The 20941-nt window shown below is 41.0% G+C and overlaps 1 protein-coding gene and 1 long non-coding RNA gene across 9 annotated transcripts in view; both read right to left on the bottom strand.

Moving 5' to 3' along the window:
* Positions 1-20941, bottom strand: part of LOC124169667 (piezo-type mechanosensitive ion channel component) — a 301915-nt gene that overhangs the window by 228825 nt on the left and 52149 nt on the right. For 4 of the 8 annotated variants that reach the window (XM_046548326.1, XM_046548328.1, XM_046548325.1 and 1 more), the window contains exons 1-2: positions 19909-20201; positions 5076-5270 (exon numbers count right to left, since the gene is read on the bottom strand). In XM_046548326.1, the coding sequence (XP_046404282.1) occupies positions 5076-5270; positions 19909-19978 (265 nt within the window). In that variant the 5' untranslated portion in view covers positions 19979-20201. Of the gene's footprint in view, positions 1-5075; positions 5271-15888; positions 17106-19908; positions 20203-20941 lie in introns of those variants that run through there. The other 4 variants (XM_046548320.1, XM_046548321.1, XM_046548322.1 and 1 more) reach the window with 3 other exon arrangements.
* On the bottom strand, positions 2004-3091 carry LOC124169668. The gene is made up of 3 exons (XR_006867189.1): positions 2645-3091; positions 2331-2519; positions 2004-2238 (listed from the first exon to the last, which is right to left on the bottom strand). It is a non-coding gene; the product is annotated as an uncharacterized LOC124169668 (long non-coding RNA).

The raw sequence follows: 20941 nt of genomic DNA, 5'->3' as shown, positions 1-20941 counted from the left end.
ATAAATCCAGACATCATGATTCTTTGCCTTTCCACTTCAGACCTTTCCCTGCCCGGAGAGTTCAAAATTGGCCGATCGCGACAAATCTTCCGTTTAATTTTGCTTTCACTAAATATAGCATTCACGAAAACATTAGCATCATAACAAAATCTGTCAATAAACACTTAATTTAAGTATATATACTTCTCGGGCTAAGAAACAGGAAGTTCTTTGTAATAGCGCCAATGTTCCGAAGAACGTCTCGTCTTTCATCCATGAGGTAGTTATAAACCTCCCATGTCATCACTTCGTATTTATCAAAACATCACACAGTGGGCTGGAATAGAAAAAAGCTGACAGAAGCCTGTAAAACGTTTTTTCACTCCTAGAAAGAAGAAACTTCGAATAAAAATTTTCAAATAATTTTTGCAAAGCATACCGCATTCATTTTTCTTCCTGTGCCCGCTGTGATTGAATGAATTTCCTTCTGGAGAAAAATAACTCATACATTTTTGATTTGACGTTATTCCCCTTTTTTATGATAGTTTTACAAAGATTTTAACTTATTATAAACCATTGATGCACAAAATATGGCGAAGAATCCACCACTTTGCAGCCTATTTTTTTCATCTTTCTGTAGAGAAAAAGAAGATAAAGTCACCAAGTTACTGATAACACACCTAAAAACCACAATGCTGTACCATAGATCAAAAGTGAAATCTTGCGCAAACTCGCGAACACGAATTTTATATCGGTTTTTTTTTTAGCTTGAGGTCGACTCCGGTTCCGGACGGCGCGGTAGCCGCCCTGGCGAAAATATAGCGTAATAGGAGCGTCAACGAAGAGTCGAACGGAGCGTGAACGAAGCGTTCTTCAAGCGCCAACGGAGAGCAGAGGAAGAGTCAGGAAGCGTGAAGTGGAACATCGAAGAGTAAGCGAAGCGTACGCGGGGAGCGTTAGCGGAGCGTAGATGGAGCATTAGCGGAGCGTCAATGGAAAGTTAGTTTGACTCCCGCGCGGGAGTAGAAGGAAAGTTAATCGAGTGTAAATGGGAAGTGAGTGGGGAGTGCTAGGGGAGTAGAGGGAACAATTGAAGAGTGAATGAAGCTCAGGGAACGTAGGCGGAGGTTTTGTCATGCACTCAAGTATGAAGCAGTCTTTATCAAAAACAAATCGAAACACAATGAAACAAATATTCAAGTTTAATTGTGTCTAAAATGAATAAAAGCAAAACAAAAACATAATTTCTTAAAGACAAGGCATACTATCCAAATATAAGGAAGTAAAAAGACAAATCGTTCATTCATCAGCAATATACACTTTTCTGTCAAACTGAAACGTTGAATTATTTTGTTTTTAACATGAAATATTGGTCGCATTAATATAAAGAAGATTACTAGCACGCCACTTAATGATCTACCTTTTATCTCTTACTACTCTATCTTCCCTTACAGGTAGGGTGCTAAGGAAATAGATACATTTAAGGCAAATATGAGTTTAATTCTATTATATTTTAATGAAATATTTTAAAAATACTCTGGCCTCATAGCGAATGAAATTACTGTAAAATAAAACTGAATTTCCAGTGAAAGCAAGGTTTTGCAGTTCAAATCTTCCATAAACTCAAGACAATGATTATAATAACAAATTAGTCCAATAAAGGAAATGGTGGTGCCCCATACTACAACACAAATATAACTGTACAACTGTATTGGGGTAAATAAGGAAAAGGAATCGATGAAATGTATACTCCAAATACATAATGCAAATAAAACGGCCATTACCAGTATTGAGCAATAATTAACCTGTCAATATACTAATATCACATCTGCAGATGGCAAGATTCAATGGAAAAATACTGACCTGATTACATGAGTTTTTCTCTTAATATTGAAGTAAAATATGAATAATTGGATGCAAATCTGGGCCGTAAGTTTTTTACGTTTGACTTAAATTAAATGCATATGCCAATACAATAGGTGCGTTAAATTCTTTCCAATTCAAAGATGTCCATTAAGCTCATCAAAACAATAAATATATTTATTGCAACGTTACATTATACACACATTATTACATTACATTGCATGTTTTCTATATACACCAGGCTATATTTACAACATTTAAATTCACATGGAAACAAACTTTACATACGGTTCCATCCAACCTGCATTTTCAGGAATTTCTGTTATATTCTCAAATACATCTATTCCCTCTTCAATAAATACATGGAGCTCCTTGCCTTTATTAGGATCTCCACTGCTAATTTAAAAAAGAACAAGCTATTTAGAAGATTGAAATAAGATACTGGGCTGGAGTCCCATTATGCGACAGAAAAAGAAGTAACAATTTACCTCTTCTTAGACCCATTGCCAAATCCTAGGTCCTACTGTATAATGGCTGAAGTCATTGCTATACCTCTTGAACCGCTGAGGTCAAGTGAACGATCGGACAAATAACTGGGCAAATCTTCACCTTCTGCTCCAGACCTACATCATTCTCTGCATGTTTGGCCATCTTAATCAGTCTCTCCCTGTACATAGCTGGAAATTTGAATTTCATCATGTGTATTACATTGGCAGTTTCATACGATAGGAGAATATTGAGAACAAAGTGACCACAATATCATACGTTGAAGTTGAGGTTAATTTCACGGATATTTAAATACCTTTGGCAATTGTCAAGAAGGTCAAGGAGAATGGATCAATCCTTTTTTCCTTGGGTATATCCTCATCTTCCTCCCCAAAGACAGCATCTAAGAGGGAAATAGCCCAATTTCTGTCCTATTCTTCAGTTTGCATGCTATAGTATGCAGATTCAGTGCAGTATACCATTGCCAAGGTGTACCTCCAATCATGAGCTTATTGAATACGGCGAATCTCGGCGAAGGAAAGATTAGATTGAAAGCTATACTGAACAAGGAAAGATATGAATGCAACTATGTACTGCTAAGAATACATTCTTCTAATATATACCTAAGGGTTCTCAGGGTAGTTGTAATAGCTTAATTAAAATAAAAGAGTTAAATAACACACTGAATTCAACGCAATATTCTCTCTTTTGTCGTTCCGGACCGTATCAATGTTTATTTATTTAAGCAAAACTTCATAGCAACAATTCAAGAGACAGAGGGAGCGTCAACGGAGCTAACAAGACGTACTCTCCGTGCACTCCCGCGGAAGAGTTAGGGAAGCGTGTTTGGGGTTCAGGAATCTCGGAGAGTGAACCGGGAGTCAATGAAGCCACACGGAACATATGGAACTCTTCGTTGACGCTACCTCTACGCTCAGGCAAGCGTTCGATTTTTACCAGGGCGTCAACGCGGCGGTCGCGGTGAATACGGGGACGCGACAAGCTTGTACATAGATGTGATATGGCCACTTTTCTGATAATCGATATTATGAAAATTGAAAGTAATTTTAATGTAATAAACAAAACACAATGGAACCTAGGGTCACCACAAGAGACTTCCTGAGAGACTTCTTGCTTCGAGTGCACCCCAGATATTTCCCCCAGGGTTCCTCCCCACTTTCATCGTGAACTTTGCCTGCCGAATGAAATGTGCTTCTTTCGTTGACAAACTAATCCTCTTTCGCAGGCACGAGCCGCCATCTGGTATTGCAAAAGCATCCACTCCCCGACCCATTTGCCTGTCGACTGTGGTGTCTTCATAGGTCGCATCCGCATTCCGCACATCTGATGACCATCAGAAAGGGTCATTACAAGGTCCACTAATCCGTACGTCTCCGTTCCGCAAATGACCAATAGCTGGTTGTTCGTTTTGCCAAAAGATTTATCGGAAAGGTTGAAGAGTAAGTAAGAGAACTTTTGCCTCGTGAGACCTCACAGTACGATGCCGGTACATGGGATTTTCATGAGATAGGCTTAATCTGGAGTGCGTTCAGTTGGTTTTTGGTTCGGTTAGTTACGTCTAATATCGGCCGCGACCAGCTACAAAACACCTTTTCTTATTCAAAAAAATCAGGATTTTTTCCACCAATATGTGGCAGATATGTTTAACTATGGACCTACTTAAGGTCGGGAGATGACCTATTGCTGTTGGCATAGTTGTAATATGCGAAGTTTGGATGCTCGCGGTCAGGAAAGATGGGGTAATGCGCGGAATACAGACAGTTGCGGTCAAGGAAGATTTGGGCACTGTGCGGAAAACGGACGTTCTTAACTACCGCGGCAGGTAAAATGTGCGGAATAGAGGCTTTATGACGAGGAAAGCCCACCGACGCGTCGGCCCTATTACGAAGCAACACCGGGGCCCGATAAACATTTTTACATTCCTTCACCCAAGAAAAGCTAAAACAAACTCATAAATATTAAATTTCCCAACTTATTACGTGTCCCACAGTAACACTGAAGAGGGAAGTTGTAGTACGTTAAAAACATTCACTTGGTTAAAATTGGGGAAATAGGCGGCAGAACCTACATATTAAAATGTCTTTTTTCCGAGTGCAATTAGGGACCGTAATACTTGTGCTTACCTCGGACGAGGTAAAATAGGCTCTGAATGTGTAGTTAATAAGTTATTATATTTGTAAATAATGACTTTTAGCATTAATTTTTGGCATGCTATAACTCACGCAGGTATCAATAACTTTTCCTTTTCCTTACACTTACTGGCTGTTTTATTTGCATGATATCATTATGTGCCCGCGGTAAGCGAGCGTGTTTCTAATTAAGGCTAGGCTGAGTGCTGCATGCCTGGTGTGGAATCACCCCGTGCCAAACACCCTGGTGGTGGCTAGCACGGTACCTCGTAGATTTAGAAGTATATGTTTCATTATAAAAGATCGTAAGATATTCCGGCGAATATAACTGGTAAAATCTTCTCCAGTTTGGCACCGGATAAGGCTCTTTAAGGTTTAGGTCTTCAACAGCCTTACCCGGTGTCAAACACGAGGAGATTTTACCACATGTTTCATCGATGTCCTCAGCTTCTGAGCTTTTGGATGCTACGCAGCCTCCTGAAGTGCTCTGTTTGCACTTACACAGAGATTCGCACGACACAATTTGTCACCTTCAGTAAAAATACTTACTTTCCCTCGAGAGAGAAACAGAGAGAGGGAGGGAGTGTTTGGACTCACCCGCGGCTAGGGCCAGCGGCAGTGCCAATCTCAGGAGGAAGAGGTTCCCCGCGTAGACGGCCATGTCGAACAAGGGCAGCGAAGCAGGGCTGCCCCCGGGCCGGGTGGGGGCGGCGCCGGGCGCCTGCCCCCCACCAGCGGCGCCCGCAGGCGGTGGCGCCCCCGCTGGATCAGGGTCCGGGGCAGTCTCCGCGTCTGAAACAAAAGAAGACAGATTAGACGTGTCATTCATTATAGCCACTGATCAGCAATTGAGGAGCTGGGTGCATGCGTAGTATGGGTTACTCAATCCATAGGGTCCTTCTCAGGCCCAAAATAAAAAAGTATTGTCAAACAACAGCCTTCGGGACGATCTGTCTGGGGGTTTCACCGATGAGTTTTTAACATGAAGATTGGTGACATTTTCTACAAAGCAGACATCGATCACTGCCAGAGCAGTTACATCAAACAGCACACGAGCATCCTGAGCAAACTGACTCAGCCTGCTCATGCCCTTGTTTAACATCCTCCTCGAAAGATTAATGAGATGGCCCTCTTGAAGTGAACCATCCTAATGGAAAATATTGCCAAGGAGGGCATATTGAATAACAAAATATTGCCAAGATATTTTGGTCAATGCGTGCCAATGGAATACGGAGAAACGTATCTCAAACAACGGCTTTTTTCGATGAGATGTGATGGAACTGCTCCATCAGAAATGGAAGAGATTTTACAGGTTCTACTTGAAATGACTTTATTCACTGCACCACGGGACACGCATCTATGCGTTTAAATAATATTCAAGTGTCTCCAAGTTCTTTTTGTGGATCTCTTTCCTTTCCATCCATTTACATCAATGGTGTTCGGAGAGGGGTGAAAGGGTTAGGGTACCGAGGGGATCAACACCCTGAGCTCTTGATAATGTTGTTTGTAACGATGAAACGCGTTGTGTAATAATAAAACTCATTGGAAACATTGCAATGTCTTATTTTAATAATCCCACTCACCCGCCTATTGCACCCCTCCAAACTCATTGGTGCAAAAGGACAGAAAGGGAAGAGGTTAGACATGATTGAAAATGATTTGAAAGCATCGAAACGCGCCGAACATGCATTGAATAAAGTTTATGCTTGGGACACGCAAAACTTCTTTCATTTACGATATTTCAAACAAGTAGAAAGAAATAACATTTACTGAATGTGAACGCTGGTTCGATTCGTTAACGTCCTTTAACTTATCACAAATTATAATCAGATCAGTTGTTTCCATTTGGTCGTTTCGACGAAATATCAATAGGACGCCAGGGTCACAATAAATCATTCACAAATATTTACATAAATTAGACAACGGCTAATGTAAATGCTACAATCATTAATCGACCCATCAATGAGAATAATTATGGTGAAAAATTGGAAGGTTAAGAGGGCCACAAGAACTCTGAAAGCGGGCAATTTCGAAGGGATGAAAAAATTCACAATTTATTTTCATATGATGAGGAATGAGTCACAAAGAAATATTTATAGCACGATCGACAAGTATTCAGTTCACGTTCGCGGTACAAATTTACATCCACAGCTATATCTCGTCATACTTAAAATCGCATCACCAACTTCTCCAGAGAGGAATGTTAGGATTTCTTTTTTCAAGAAACAGTCGTACAGCTAACAACCCCGAAGAGACAAATATCCCGTAACAGTAGCAAAGAAGTCTTTTCCCTTCGTATTGATACAGTATGCATCCCTGCACTCACGAATACACGGCTACATCGTGGACCATTGGATGATAAGTTTCGAGTTTTTTGTCAACGTCTTCAGTCGCGTTAGCACAAAAACTGGAGAAGTATTTTGATGTGTGCTATGGAGTGTGTAAGGTATTCATGAATGGACTGTTCACTATCACACGCTTGATGCTTAAGATTTTCCGCTGGCCCGCTTATGAGTAGGCACTACTACCTCTCCATCGCTGTCTTTTCGTGACGATTCACTTATTTATATCATACACTATAATTATCAAATTATAAGGGGTGCTTAGAAACACATCATTATATTCATTAAATTGTATTTTATATGTAACCAATTTACCTCAATATATTCTTCGAGGTAACAAATAATTAAACGCTCACAAGACCAGAATTTGTTTCCTTGAAAATTTCATGATAATAACTCAAGTTTTTAACAAGAAAATGATCAAAATAAAAAGAAGACGGAACGGGAGTGATGCGTTTTCTGAATTAAAAAAAAAAGGCAGAATTCAAATTTATTTGCAGTTCATTGAACTCCCTCTCTCTCTCTCTCTCAGGCTGCCCGAAATTGCTTTCCCTCGTTCTTTTTCCCTCCAACCTACCCGTCTAAATTCCTTACACCACATGCCTAACCCTAGATTATCCCGTGCCAAGCGCCCACCTCTCTAATTACCTCTTTGACTGACAATATTGATCCCTTTCTTCTCTCCAAACACTCATTCACCAAACTTGCAATGCGTCATTTCCCAGAAAACAACTCACACACAACATATATTTCATTCCATCAGAGTTTTCACGTTCCTAAATTTGTGCACACATTAGTTGTGAATTTTGATGCTATTACTGAGTATTAATGCTGCGTTATTTTATTTTCTTTGTATTAATTCTTTGATATGTCCCTGTAAAATGGCAGTACCGCAGTAGGCGAACAAATAAATCTACGCTCTGTACCCATAAACTCGAGATTCACACCTCCTTCGTGAAAAGGAAAAATTAAAAATATCGGAATCGAGAAACGCCCGCAGCAAAAATGAGTTTAAAGCAAGGTGATCAGCCTGTTACGATTCTTTAACATCATTTTCAAAACAAGGAAGCGCGGGCGAGGCTTTGGCTTGGGAGGAGAAGGGTGTCCTTCCGTCAACACGTGCGTAATGCTGCTCGAGATAAGATTGTGGAATGTAAGTGGTGAGCGCTGACTCAGACAGAAATTAATCGCTTTTAGAGCCATTGCAGAACAAAAGAATATATGGGTCACGAGGGTGAAGTTCTTAAGAATACGAGAACGCCCATTTCTTCACAAACAGACGGAGAAACATTTTCCTTTGACATACAAGGATGATTTAAGGGAGAAAACCTCAAAAGATAACTTGGCACACACGAAAAGGAATCTAAATAGGCACGTCTAAAATGGCTACCGTTTCTAATCGATTCGCAACGGTCCTCCCGTTCCAATCATTGAAGCATTCATATTTTAATATTCATTTGGACCGCGTTTATTTCATTTCCTTTCATCCTCCGGGATCAACTTTTCCTACTTCGAATCAATAAAACGTACCGAAAAGAATCTGGTAATTTAAAAATGCCAATCATGAGACCACCGTTTTCATTACCTCCATAAATGGTAGGTGGGTGACAAATATTTGAAACAAACTTGCCAAGATACACGAACTAAGTGAAAAACGGAATGTAAAAAAGCACCCAGAAAAGCGCAGCCTGCAGTAATCTAAAGCTAGAAGAGTAAACAGCTGCTCATAGATTCAGTTCAAGCATTTTAAAGAATCACACAAAAGACAATCACGGCAAGACAAGAGCTATTTTTTTCCTTTCAAGGACTGGGCCCGAAATTCGCCTAAAGCGGTATACATTCACTTGCAGAATCTTCTACGTGAGGAAATTTTGCAACACGTAAAATCACAAATTTCGAGAATGCTTTTGCGGATGCTAAAATGAAATGAACAGCCTACACTAACTCTATTACAAAAAACAATAATGTTATTTGATAAGATAACTTTCACATCCCTTCATTGAGTTCTTTAATTCCGTTATTTTTCGGTTCAATCTCTATTTCTGTCGACGGAATATTCGGCTAAAGTACATTAAGGAGTACGCAGCACGTTCGCGCGACGCACAGCGGTCCAGAATGCTGAAAAACACGGCATGGTAGTCTTATAGGAACAAAATTAGAGTATTGATAACTTTATGAGGTCGCCGATTGCGAATATGCCCTATGAACTTACAAAAATAATTGCGAACGCTAAAAACCTTAAATGTATTTGGGATATCGCGAAATTTCGTCACCAGAAAGTCTACTAAGTTTAGGAGATCTGTTCACAAAATTGCTAGAGCTATCAATTAAAGCTTGATGAATATCAAGAACAATATTATTGTTTCCCAAAAATGGAGATGCCAGCCATATACTATGAAACTCCTAGTTCCACGTTATTAAAAATGGCTAGCAGTAAGATAGAGCATAAGCAGGAGCAGGGTTGGAGATGGCCCTTATTTTACAAACGTTACTTACGCATCTACACGGTATCGAAAAGGCCTTCTAAACATTAAACTTTGGGAAATCACTTGAATTAGTTATTTTTTGCAAAAGAAGCCGTGGGTAAAACCGTAAGGCACTTTTCCTGACAGATTGCATATCTTGTTCGGAACCATATGTTCAAATTTTAAACAATAAAAATTTCTATGTAAAACATTTAATTAATGTAGGTACTCAAATTACGCGTTGTTTTACATTAAATATTTATCAAGAATTACTTTTTTCCGTTTCCAGTATAAAGTACTCAAATAGGAATAAAAGCAGTCATGAAATAACCCCACTGAAACGGAGACTTATTTAACTGTGCACAAGAAAACACCGTCTTGAGCTTTGATAATATGTATTAAGTTTGACAAACGGTGAAACTCTTGAGATAAAAAACAATGGCGATCTCCGAGGATGCATAGACACGTGCCGAGCGTGGGTTCAAAGGACAGATAAGAAGAGAGGCTTTCGAAAGTTGGTGCTGAAGGAGGACGCGGAGGATAGCACGGATGGATGGGGAATGAGGAGGTATGCAGAAGAGAAGGAGAAGAAAGGACAGTGCGGATCACTGTACGCCAGAGAAGAACACGGTGGATTGACCACGTAATTAGATAGCAGTTACGAGGGAAATATAATGGAGTGAAAAATTGATGGACAAGTCTGCAGAGGAAGACCAAGGGACAAGTGCCCATAGGACAGGTCAAGAAGGATGTGGGGAAGAAGGAGAGCCTCAGGGAAGTAAAAGAATTGGCATTGGAGAGAGATATGGAGAGATGGAGGCATGCAATATCTTAGGATTGCAGTCCTATCATTGGACCAATCTTCCTCGTCTCCCAATCTTCCTCGAGCAAATGATTCGGCCCGAGTCCGTGGACCGCCCACTAGCCGGCCCCTCCCCCTTCTCCACCCCCACTACCCCCAACGGGCGAATCCAGGCGATGCGGAGTTTGTGGATGAGGAAGCGCAACCGATCAATGTGGCCACACACGGCCAAAGGAGGGAATTGCGAACGCACGAAACGACAATCACGCCACTCCTCACACGGATAGTACGACACTGAAAAACACGACCCCAAGGCGAGAAAAGGATTTCGGAGCGGGATCATACTCAAGGGCGAGGAGTGCAGACGAAAATCTAGGAGTGACGATAACCTATCTAAGGCAACACGTTTAAGAACTATATTGTAGCATAGCCCTCAAGAAGCTAGGATTTGACACTAATGTAAAGGGAAAGTTTTTGAATGAAAAATTACAATAGAGGAGGCTATTTATCAGATATACATCAATTAAAACAAGTAGATTACAAAAGGTTTATCAGAGGGTTACTTTCCCGGAGATATGCAGCCATAACTATTTTTGCGACAAATTGCCTCAATCTCATTCATAACAATATAAAACATCACTGACACTATGATTGTATTGGAATTACAACCGAAAACACAAATCCACTAAATACATTTAGTTCACTAACGAATGAAAACATACAATCTAACATCGCTCTCTCTACGAAGGAGGGCACGACACATTAGTCTACTCACAGGAGAAACTGACTCCTCAGTGGGACAATCTGAGGCAAGCCCTCCCATTGAGAAAGAACAACGAGCGGTCCATTGGGAAACATTCTCTCGACAAGGATTTTCTGGAGAATGCAAACAGAGCATCTTTGACAGAGGATTGGCGGCAGCACCAAGGACGAAGAGCAGCAAACACGAGGCGAGAGAGAGAGAGAGAGAGAGGCGATGTTTCCCCCACCCTCTCGAGTGAGCTCATCAACCACCCCCAACGCTACTCCACAACGCCAAAATGCCATGCCGACCGACAGAACAGATAACACTCTTTACATGCACTATCGACACACTAAGTGAGTAGGAATATGAGCTTCAAGTACATCTCCTCGACAGAGAACATCGATAATCAGGGGGCGAATTCAACTCGTATGAGGCTGAAGTATGTACTACGTTTTTCGAGACATTCCTTCATAGACGACGTCGAAATTGGCCAAAAATAAAAGCACTGTACTTTCCACACTCATTATCCGGTTTCGACGTTTTCTGCGTCATTCTCAAGCGCAACTGCCTCGCACGTCGAAACCGGTTGCCGAGAATTAAATAGGTGTGTAAAGTACAGAGTGCCTTTTATTTTAGTACGCATAACTTCCACAAAGTTAATTCATCCAACATCAACTTCGTCAGGATGGGAATTGGAAATTTTAATTTATAATCGATTTCAGATTAATCGACTTGCGATTTTCGTTTTTAAAATACATACTTTTAAATCAGCTTTCCTACCAAATTAATCGACACATCGTTATCGAAAATTGATATGTTTAAATATTCAATTTATTTCTACTGAAATACGGATGTGCTGTTGTCACAAAATACAAAATATAGGTTAATATACGCACTAGGGATAACTTCTTAAAGTACTTAAATTTATTAATAAAACATACTACTTTAAAAGTATTAACTAACGGTCGTGCGCGCAATATTCCATGCCACGGGGTGGGGAAAAGACCGACGGGTTAAATGCAGCCAAAGAAACATTCATAAATTACGCAACGATCGTATATTTGATACTTTTGACGTACCTATTAATTATTTTAAAAACATAAAAACTGATTTTTAAACCATGAAACAACGATAAATTACGAGAGTAATGAAAATTATACAATTTTCTTATTTGAAGATAAAGATGCTGAATTCACGACTCATTGTCAGCCATCATCTGCATTTTGGAAATATGACACGCAATTGAATACAAGGTGCTCAACATATATTTTACGTTCAACGACTTTTGACGACTCATTGTCAGTCATCATCCGTATTTTGGCAATATGACATGCAATTGATTACACAGTGCTCAACGTATATTTTACCCTCAACGACTTTCTACAGGTGTGGTATAATTATTTTCCCCTAAATTTCAAGAAGGACAGTAAATACATCCGCGAGCACGAGGGCTCTTTTTCATCGCTCTCAAAAATTCCTACCAAATAATTTCTGCTCTTGTAATGACAGAGACAATCGCATATTCCTCACTGTTTCCCTTCAGAGGAAGCAATTTCTACCCAATTGTTTACTAATAGCAGGAACGTACAATCTACGACAAATATATCAAGTTTAACCAGAGATTGCGCCAATATTCAATAGGGTGAAAAAATGAGCGCCCAGCGAGCGGCAGGATATGCAGCGACAGTAGACTGCAAACGAGTTGAAAACGAACACCGATTTTCGTGGTGTTGTAAAACATATCAATTTCTTTGGTATTACTTTTGGGATTTAAACTATACTCTCGATTAATTGTGGATAAAGTAAGACCATTTCTCACCTCGTGACTAGTATGACATCAACATAATTTCATCTCTTGAAAACTAAAAATATTACTTCCGACAACTCGACTTAAATATATCATTTTTGAGTGCGAGTACACACCGGAAAGGCTATAATTGAAATGAAAATCCGCAACCCATATGAAGCAACAACAACCTGTCTATCTGATGTACTTGCCTCCCGTCCAAAGTCACCCCACCAGCAATGCAGAGGGAAATAGCGCGGCGCGGAGCAAAGCGAAGCAGCAAAATTCAAATGGAAGATAAAAATCGATCGGCTAGAATCGATTTCGATTGATTTTTAGACACAAAAAGCCGACTTCAATTAAAGCGAAAATCTGAATGACAACTTTTTCGATCCCCACGTCGAGCGAGATTCTCCCATTGCAAACCCATTGTTCCTCAATCCTTGCTCCCAGAGGCGTCGTCGGGCTCTCATCCCGGCGGCTCATGTGAGTGACCAAGCATCGGAACACTCGGAAATGGGTGCAAAAAACTGAACTGTCGATTTTAGGTAATCTCAGCGACACATGTGATGCATGGGCGAAGTTAGGGGGGACAGGGAGAGCCAGGCCCCCCAACTCAAATGGTGATTTGCCGGAAAAGTACGAAACGTGTGCATTCAATCAAAATGAAAACAAAAACATGAACGGTTTTGATAAATTTTAGTCTTACGTCTTGCCTCCATTTTTCAAGCAAAACCACAGGCAATAATAAATTTATGAAAACGATATGAGAATAAATACAGTACTTACTTTAAATTCACTCGCGAATGAAAATATACGGTAAAATTCCTCTTGAACACTCCAGCACGACTAAATGGATCTTCAGCCACGGCAAAGATTTAGCAGAAAATTTTGAGAAGCGTTCTACAGAGCAGTGAGTTGTTACCAGTCTATTCAAATAGGTGCTTCAGAATGGACGCTGACACATACCCAATCTTTCTTTTCTTTCGATACATTTATTCTCCCAAAAACGACATCACGAAGTAAGCAAGCGGATGATGTATATCTACTACTGACAACACTAAAATATTGCTCGATCATATTTATTGCACGATGTGTTGAATATTTTCTTGTAACAGAGGCAATATGTTTGTATGATAGAGTCCACAGGAGTTACAACCAATCACGGAATAAATATTTATCTTTATATCAGAGTTGCACAAGAGAGAGTTCTGAATCGCACCGGATTAGACGCAAAATGTGAAATACTTAGATATTTAAAAAGGAACATTTAACGTATCTCCCTATACATGGCGACAATTTATGATAGAATATGAGGGGTAAAAATATATTATCGAGCTAAACCGCCACTGCGAAATCAAAAGATGAATAAAGTTTCATCATCATCAGAATCAGATTACGCATAAAAAGGCTCCAGAAAAAAATGCAATAAGATCCTACGCTCCCTATCATTAATGGATGAAACTAAATGAGCAATATTACAAGGGGTCTTCTATAATAATAATGATAATATAATGATAATTCGACTTCATTGTGCGATATTGGGACTAGAAAGTCCCATCTTCTATCTAACCCCTCGTCAAATATTAAATACTGGCAGATGAATACATTATCAACTCACTCTTGAAGTTAAATGCAATCAAATTATAAAAAGCGATCATATCAATCGATCATAAGCGATCATGACATTTCAATCCATATTCACCGCGGCATTGCAGAGAATTTTAAGAAAAGAACCATTAAATTGGGAGCAGACACCATTTAAAAAGAAGCCACTCCCTCGCCATGGATCTTCAAACATGCAAACGCACACACACGAGATGTGCAGGACAGATAAGAATAAATGAAGAAATACGAGATGGGGACGAATTTCACCATTGCAAAAAAAGACACGGAGAAACCAATGGGGACAGAATTAAATCTCAGTAAAGTACATCTTGCGAATATCGACTCGCAAATGACCATCCATGCTCAAATTATTTAAGGAACACAACGAACTTGTATGTACTTTCCATCACTGCCAGACACACACAAGGGACACGGGGTCAGAGGGACTTCTACACCCCCCGAAATTTCTCCACATTTCCTGAAACTATTGAGCATGGCTAAATTTTATACCCTTCTTTAATATGTTGTTACGTTTACTACTAAAGTTACGTTAAACTATACATTCAAAACTGTTTAAAAAATAAACCCACTTTCCTACGAGTTGAGGTGAAATCTCACGATAGTGATAATTGCGCCATTGGAGATATATCACCTTTCGGCACACAATAGCAAATGCTGATTTGCAGTGGGCACTTGTTTTCCCGAAATGCATTGGTGGGCGCGTGTTTGATCGCATTGATAGCATTGACACTGCAGAGAAATGCTCCCCACGCTCGGTCGAGGATCTTCTCCTCGACCGAGCGTGTTTTGTCTTTTTGGCTAGCACCAATCACTCAAAACTTAGGCTATCATTTTAATATTTTCAGTGTAAGCAGTGTACCCAATGAACTCTTCTCGGGCTCTACACCGAGTGAGTGACTATAAGGCTGTCTGTCGGCGTTTTGGGTAGCGACTAGTTAACCATCCTGAAGGCAATGTTTGCAGTTCTCGTTATGTTTTTCCAAACATTCTGCATTACAATGATGGAAGAAATCAATAGTTTGAGACGTCAAAAGTAAAACTGCATCATTTTAAGCAATAAACCTTTGTAAATTTTACGGAAATATAATTCTGGACGACCGGTTTCGTCGCGGAGCGAGATCATCAAAAGCGTGGTGCGGCATCACGAAAGAATTCATCTCCCACAAAATTGCATTTTCGCGATAAAACGGATTTTTCACGTTTCTCCATAAATGTGGCGACTTCTTCAACATACTAGGGGAGCGAAAACTTTATTATTGATGGAAAAAGCTACAGTTGAAGTCATAGATGAGTTAGGTTAAACACACTTCTCATGAACTCCGGAATGGGATTGTGCACTAAAAACTTCGCTCTTTGTGTAAGATAAGTGAGACCAAACATAGATAGAACCTAATGTGGACGAGTGTATAATTGAAATATTCTAAAAATCACAAGACGACTGCTTTTTACCAAACAAGACGTCACTTTAAAAAAACCGGTCGAGAAGGAGGAAAGCGTGGTCTTAAATTATGAGCAGCGAGCGGTCAATTAGAGAACGCCCTCTCAGAACGATGACAAATCCGCAAACACACGGAAACACACTTCCACGAAGGAGACAAGGGAGGGAGCGATCAAACAACACAAGAGGAGGCTCTCCTTTACCCATATCGGCCAATGCAATGCCTCTCCGCTCCTCCGCCATCATACTATCTCACTCCTCGAGACATGCAGGCAGGCAGTGACCCCAGAGGGGGCGGGGCAGGGCGCCCGGCGGCACAGAGGTCGGGAGACACTAGACACAACCCTCAAGGCAAAGCGAACACGAGTGCGTCGCTAAGGGCTCCGGCGCAGCATCCGAAACTCCCAATCTCTCTGCGGTATAGACACGCGCGCGAGGGAAGAAGGGGGTGGGGAACCCTAGGGGGAGAACTCAAAGTCGCTCTCTCCCTCCCCCGACCGATGAAGGAGGAAGACGAATAAGTCTTTGACGACTCCTCCACACGAGGGTCGCTATCGTCACACGATCACTCAAGTTTTCGACGCGTTGATAATCGAAAATCTTGGGTCCAACTTCAAATACATTCCATGAATCACACTGACGAATCCTGAACGTCAAACCGTGTCTCTCGCCTCACAAATCCATACCATTAAATAAACGTCAACGAGTATGGTAATGGTATTTTATATGCATAAATAACTTTATAATGTCTTCATCATTAAACAACGGTGCAAACTGAAATTAGAACCCGCCTGTGATGCAAAGGGTGCACTTGTTACAACGTAGTCCTTGCCTTGTATACAAAGATTCACACCACAGATTGGAGCTGATTTCGGGACCAAAGACCGCTAAGGTCAAGGGTGCGCATGGACGTGAGTAAAATTTTAATAGCTGATGGTTCTTCCACAAAACTGGGCCAACCCCCTTCGAAGGTCATTTCCGTAAAGAGGGACAGCACTCAAATATCCCGAGTCAAGAGTGAAGGGAGACAACAGAGCAGGGGTCGTCGCTGCCTCGACCAGCACTCCTATCGGTCGCACGCGCTTCACAACTAAATTCCAGCGCCGCTCACTCGCTGCGTTATCACTTGAACCGTCACTGATACCGGCGTACGTCGCAGCGGCCGCCTTCACAAGCGAACATGGGCACAGTTAGCTTGGCACACGACCAGCACGGCACAACCATCTTCCTGGATCACGAGACAGTGGAGGAGCGAGAGGCGCACGGTGCTCGCAGTGAGTAAGTCTCAAGCAGCAGAGCAATCGGCCCTGGCTCGCGTCCACGCTCCGAAAAGGCAGCGGCGGGGGCGGGCGCAAGAGTGGGGGAGCGGCGTGAGATGCAGCGGAAGAAGAACAATTGACAGTCGCAGAGCGCTCGCCGGTCGCGGAGTGCTCCGTGGAGCGAAGTGCGCGGAGAAGAGGCCACGCGGGGAGGAATACCCCGTCACGCACGCACGGATCAGCCACCACGCCCCCACGCGAAGAACAAAACACAAACACCTAGCGGCGGCTGGCTCTCTTTCTCCCCCCCACCACCACCACGTGACTGCTACACCCCCTCCTCCCCCACCCGTTGAGGATGTGCACCCCCGCCTCCCCCGCTTCGGGAGGGTGACGTCACCGTGCTGTAACACACGGCATCCACCGAAGAAAGGATTGACGTGTGGGGCGCCTCCACTGGCAAAAGAATAAAGAAAGGAGTGCGGCAGACAGACGAACGATCCCCGAATTACGACCACCTGAAGTTACGAACAAAATTATTTAACAAAAAAGTTAAGCAAATTCCGAACATTTGGTCATGAAAATACCACGACAATCGCAGAGATATTGAGGGAAACATTTCCAATGAAGACATTACTATCAGCAGGATTTTTTTTACCAAGAGAGGGCTATTTTGCTTTAATTCATTAGCAATATCGTTCTGGAAATATAGATGATTTAGATGATAGGATTGTGCATAACGTGCATACAACAGAGCGAATATACGCCATTCGGCACAGTAACGTTATAGGCTGGATTTTGGCTCGTATATGATTTAATAGCTGTGTATGTAATTTCCAACTAACGATCAATCCGACCAATGACTTATTTTCGGTGCGTATCCTTTTCATAGGTAGGAAAGTATAGCAATAAAGGATTCACCAGTTGACAAAAAGATCTAATAGCTACCAATGCGAATTTAAATGAATTTAAAATAGTTCCCATTCGCGTTGCTGACACCAAAGTTGCTGAAACTCGAATTTCAAAGGGAAATATTTAAACTATAATTAGGGCTTTTCCCCAATTGTTATTTGTGATTCACGTTCATTGATTTTCGCGAAGCAAATTTTTGCGTTCATTTAATTGCTAGCAATTTTTTTTATCGAGTTTCCAAAAATAATCATTCAAAATCGTCGACAAAATTGCAAATATCGCCATGAATACGAAAAACTGCGTGAGAAAAGCAAAAATAAATTGAACGAACGAACGAACAGCTTTTGCCAAAGAGTTATAAGGAGCATCATATGATCCATTCCATAAAACCTTTTCTAAAATCTTTATTCTACGATGATATTCCTCGCAATTAAAAAAACTTTACTACAAATATTAAAAATAAATGGATAGCTCTGCTTCCATTGTCACGCAGCGGAATTTTTTGAGAGCCGAATGACAAGCGTCCGAAGTGAGAGCATAAATACAGCTTCTGCGGAACGGACAGAGGCGGCATCTATAGATTTGTTCCCCTTGAGAGCACAATTCAGACTTCTGAGCAAATACGAACGAGAGGGATTATAGGGTACTGAGAACGCGACCAAGATTGAAACGGCAATATCCCAGACATGTGCTCCCCAATGTGTCTCATTGGCTAATTCTGACAATAGCGTCAGTTTACATTTTGTTCATGTCGATTGAAGATTTTATTTCCATTACAATTTCTACCCACGAGTGGGCAGAGGTGTGAGGATTTGAATTAAAATTATTTAAAACCACTTAGACTACAACCTTTTCCATTTTTCCATAATAATATCGAAATTCGGGGCTTCGACGTTAGCATCGCCTTCTGGTTACTTCGCAGCCACCTCAGGCACTCTCGTATCTGTATACTCTGAGGGTGTGTAACAAGGCTCTTCAAAGAAAGCAGGATTGGAAAGCCTTCATCCGTCAAACAACAAGTCGGTAAGGGAACATAGGGATGCATCAGGGAGAGCCAGACTATTCCGACCTTGAACACACTAGACGGCGCCTTCCAACGCTCAAGCATCTAGACGATCGTTGAAGCCAACATGAACTACGTGCAGGGCGGCAAATGTGTCAGTGGCATCCGAAAGCTATAATCCGCCGTGCCTGCTCGACTGTTTTGTCTGCGGAGATCACAAACCTTAAATACATAGTAATATAAACTCTATGCCATAAGCCATGCAGCTCGCGTTCTTGTTACGATACTTACATTTTGTACGCCGCAAAATCTATACATTTTTTCAAGGTTTTACGATGGATAATAATTTTAATAATAATAAAAATGGTATTAATTCCTCCCCAACGTCCGACAAATCAAATTGTCACCCGAATGGGTAGAAGTTAATCTAAGAAATTAGGAAACAAAAATCAGCCATTAGTAATTGAATACAAAATAACAAATAATTAATATAAGAATAGCGTAGCAACTTAAATCTATATAAACAACTACTCGCGAGAAGAGATCACTGGGAGATCACAAAATGTATAAATATAAATAAGAGCTACTTAAACATAAAAACACTGAAAAGTTACATAAATAAAATGGTACAGCCGCTGAAACGTCCGATTTGTGTCTCTTCTAATGTATATATGTATATAGTCTGGAGGAAAGTGCTTATAAATTCCTACCTCTGATATTGACAATTTAAATACCGATTCTTTGAAGGGATTAATATTCATATTTGTCTACCAAACTTCTAAAAAAAACGGAAACATACCTATTAAACATAGTGGTCAAGATATGCATTCAATGGCATAATTCAATATGGTTATTCTAAGCGCCTAAGTCACCGCTGAGAACTCCTTTCATCACCGTTGTCATCATTCCAATCACCGTTGAGAAAAGCATTTCAAGCAAACAAATAAGTTAAATAATATTGCAAAATCCAGCTTAGACAATAAAGTCCTGATGCGCCTGCTACAAAAAAACTTCAGTTTGCTGCGTTACGGGTGAGCCTTTTATTTTACCTGAATATGTCTCCTTCAGCGGGTAATACTTGGCGAAAAACGCCTGCACTTGTGCTATTGCGTGTTGCATCCTCCTTCCAACGATGTATACGAGCAAGAATATGAATAAACAGGCGAACTCTGACGATGGTGAACTCCCTCTGGATGTCTCGGAAAGTATTCGCCACTAATATACGATATTTAACTGGAGATCACATGCTGACACCGAACAATCAGTCACATCTATTGATTCGTCCACGCGGAACAAAATTCCGTTTGGCACCCAAATCAAATCACAAGCATTTCGCAGTCACTCAACACGGGTATGGCACAAAGGAGTCAGCCTACTTCAGAATGGCTGTCGAACGACAAGTCGCGCCCCGCGCAGGTGTTACACGCAGATCCTCAGTAAACAAGCACTTATGCACAGGAGAGGTGACGTAAGACGAACACACATTCGTTCTACGAGGAGCGAATGTGGCGATCCACACATGATGTCAAAAATGAGACTGCATAGCCACGAGGTTTTTCCTTCAGCTTCGGACCGCATCACTAATTGGCGTAATGAAAGCAGGATATAGATAAGTGAACTTCAGACTTGCGCAAATCACACGTCTGACACAGAGATAACGGTGAGAGCTCAATATTTCCTGATTTATTTCAAGATATGCATATACATTCATATGATACCTTTTCTCAAGGATCTGCCCTATGCCGTGAATTCAATAGACTAGCGGCAGTCGCAAAATAAATTAATTAAAGAGTAATATGATAAATTTGTCTACGATTAATACCTTCATATTCGACCTAACTATGTCAAAACAACGATTCATTTTACCTTAATGGTATCAATAAATATATATATGATTAAGTTCAAATGAATGGATAGTGAAAGTCATGCGGAAGTTGAAAGAACATTTTCTCAACTGTACTGTCTCCAACCTTGGGTTGGAGACCGTACAGTTGAATCGGCCACTTCATGAGACACGATGGAATGATGAAAATTAATTATCGTTGAAGGACCTGTGCGAGGGAAGAACGGCAGAGGGGGGCT

The sequence above is a fragment of the Ischnura elegans genome, chromosome 12, assembly GCF_921293095.1.
Source record: "Ischnura elegans chromosome 12, ioIscEleg1.1, whole genome shotgun sequence".
NCBI classification, from domain to species: domain Eukaryota; kingdom Metazoa; phylum Arthropoda; class Insecta; order Odonata; family Coenagrionidae; genus Ischnura; species Ischnura elegans.
This window is presented reverse-complemented; position numbering and strand designations above follow the sequence as displayed.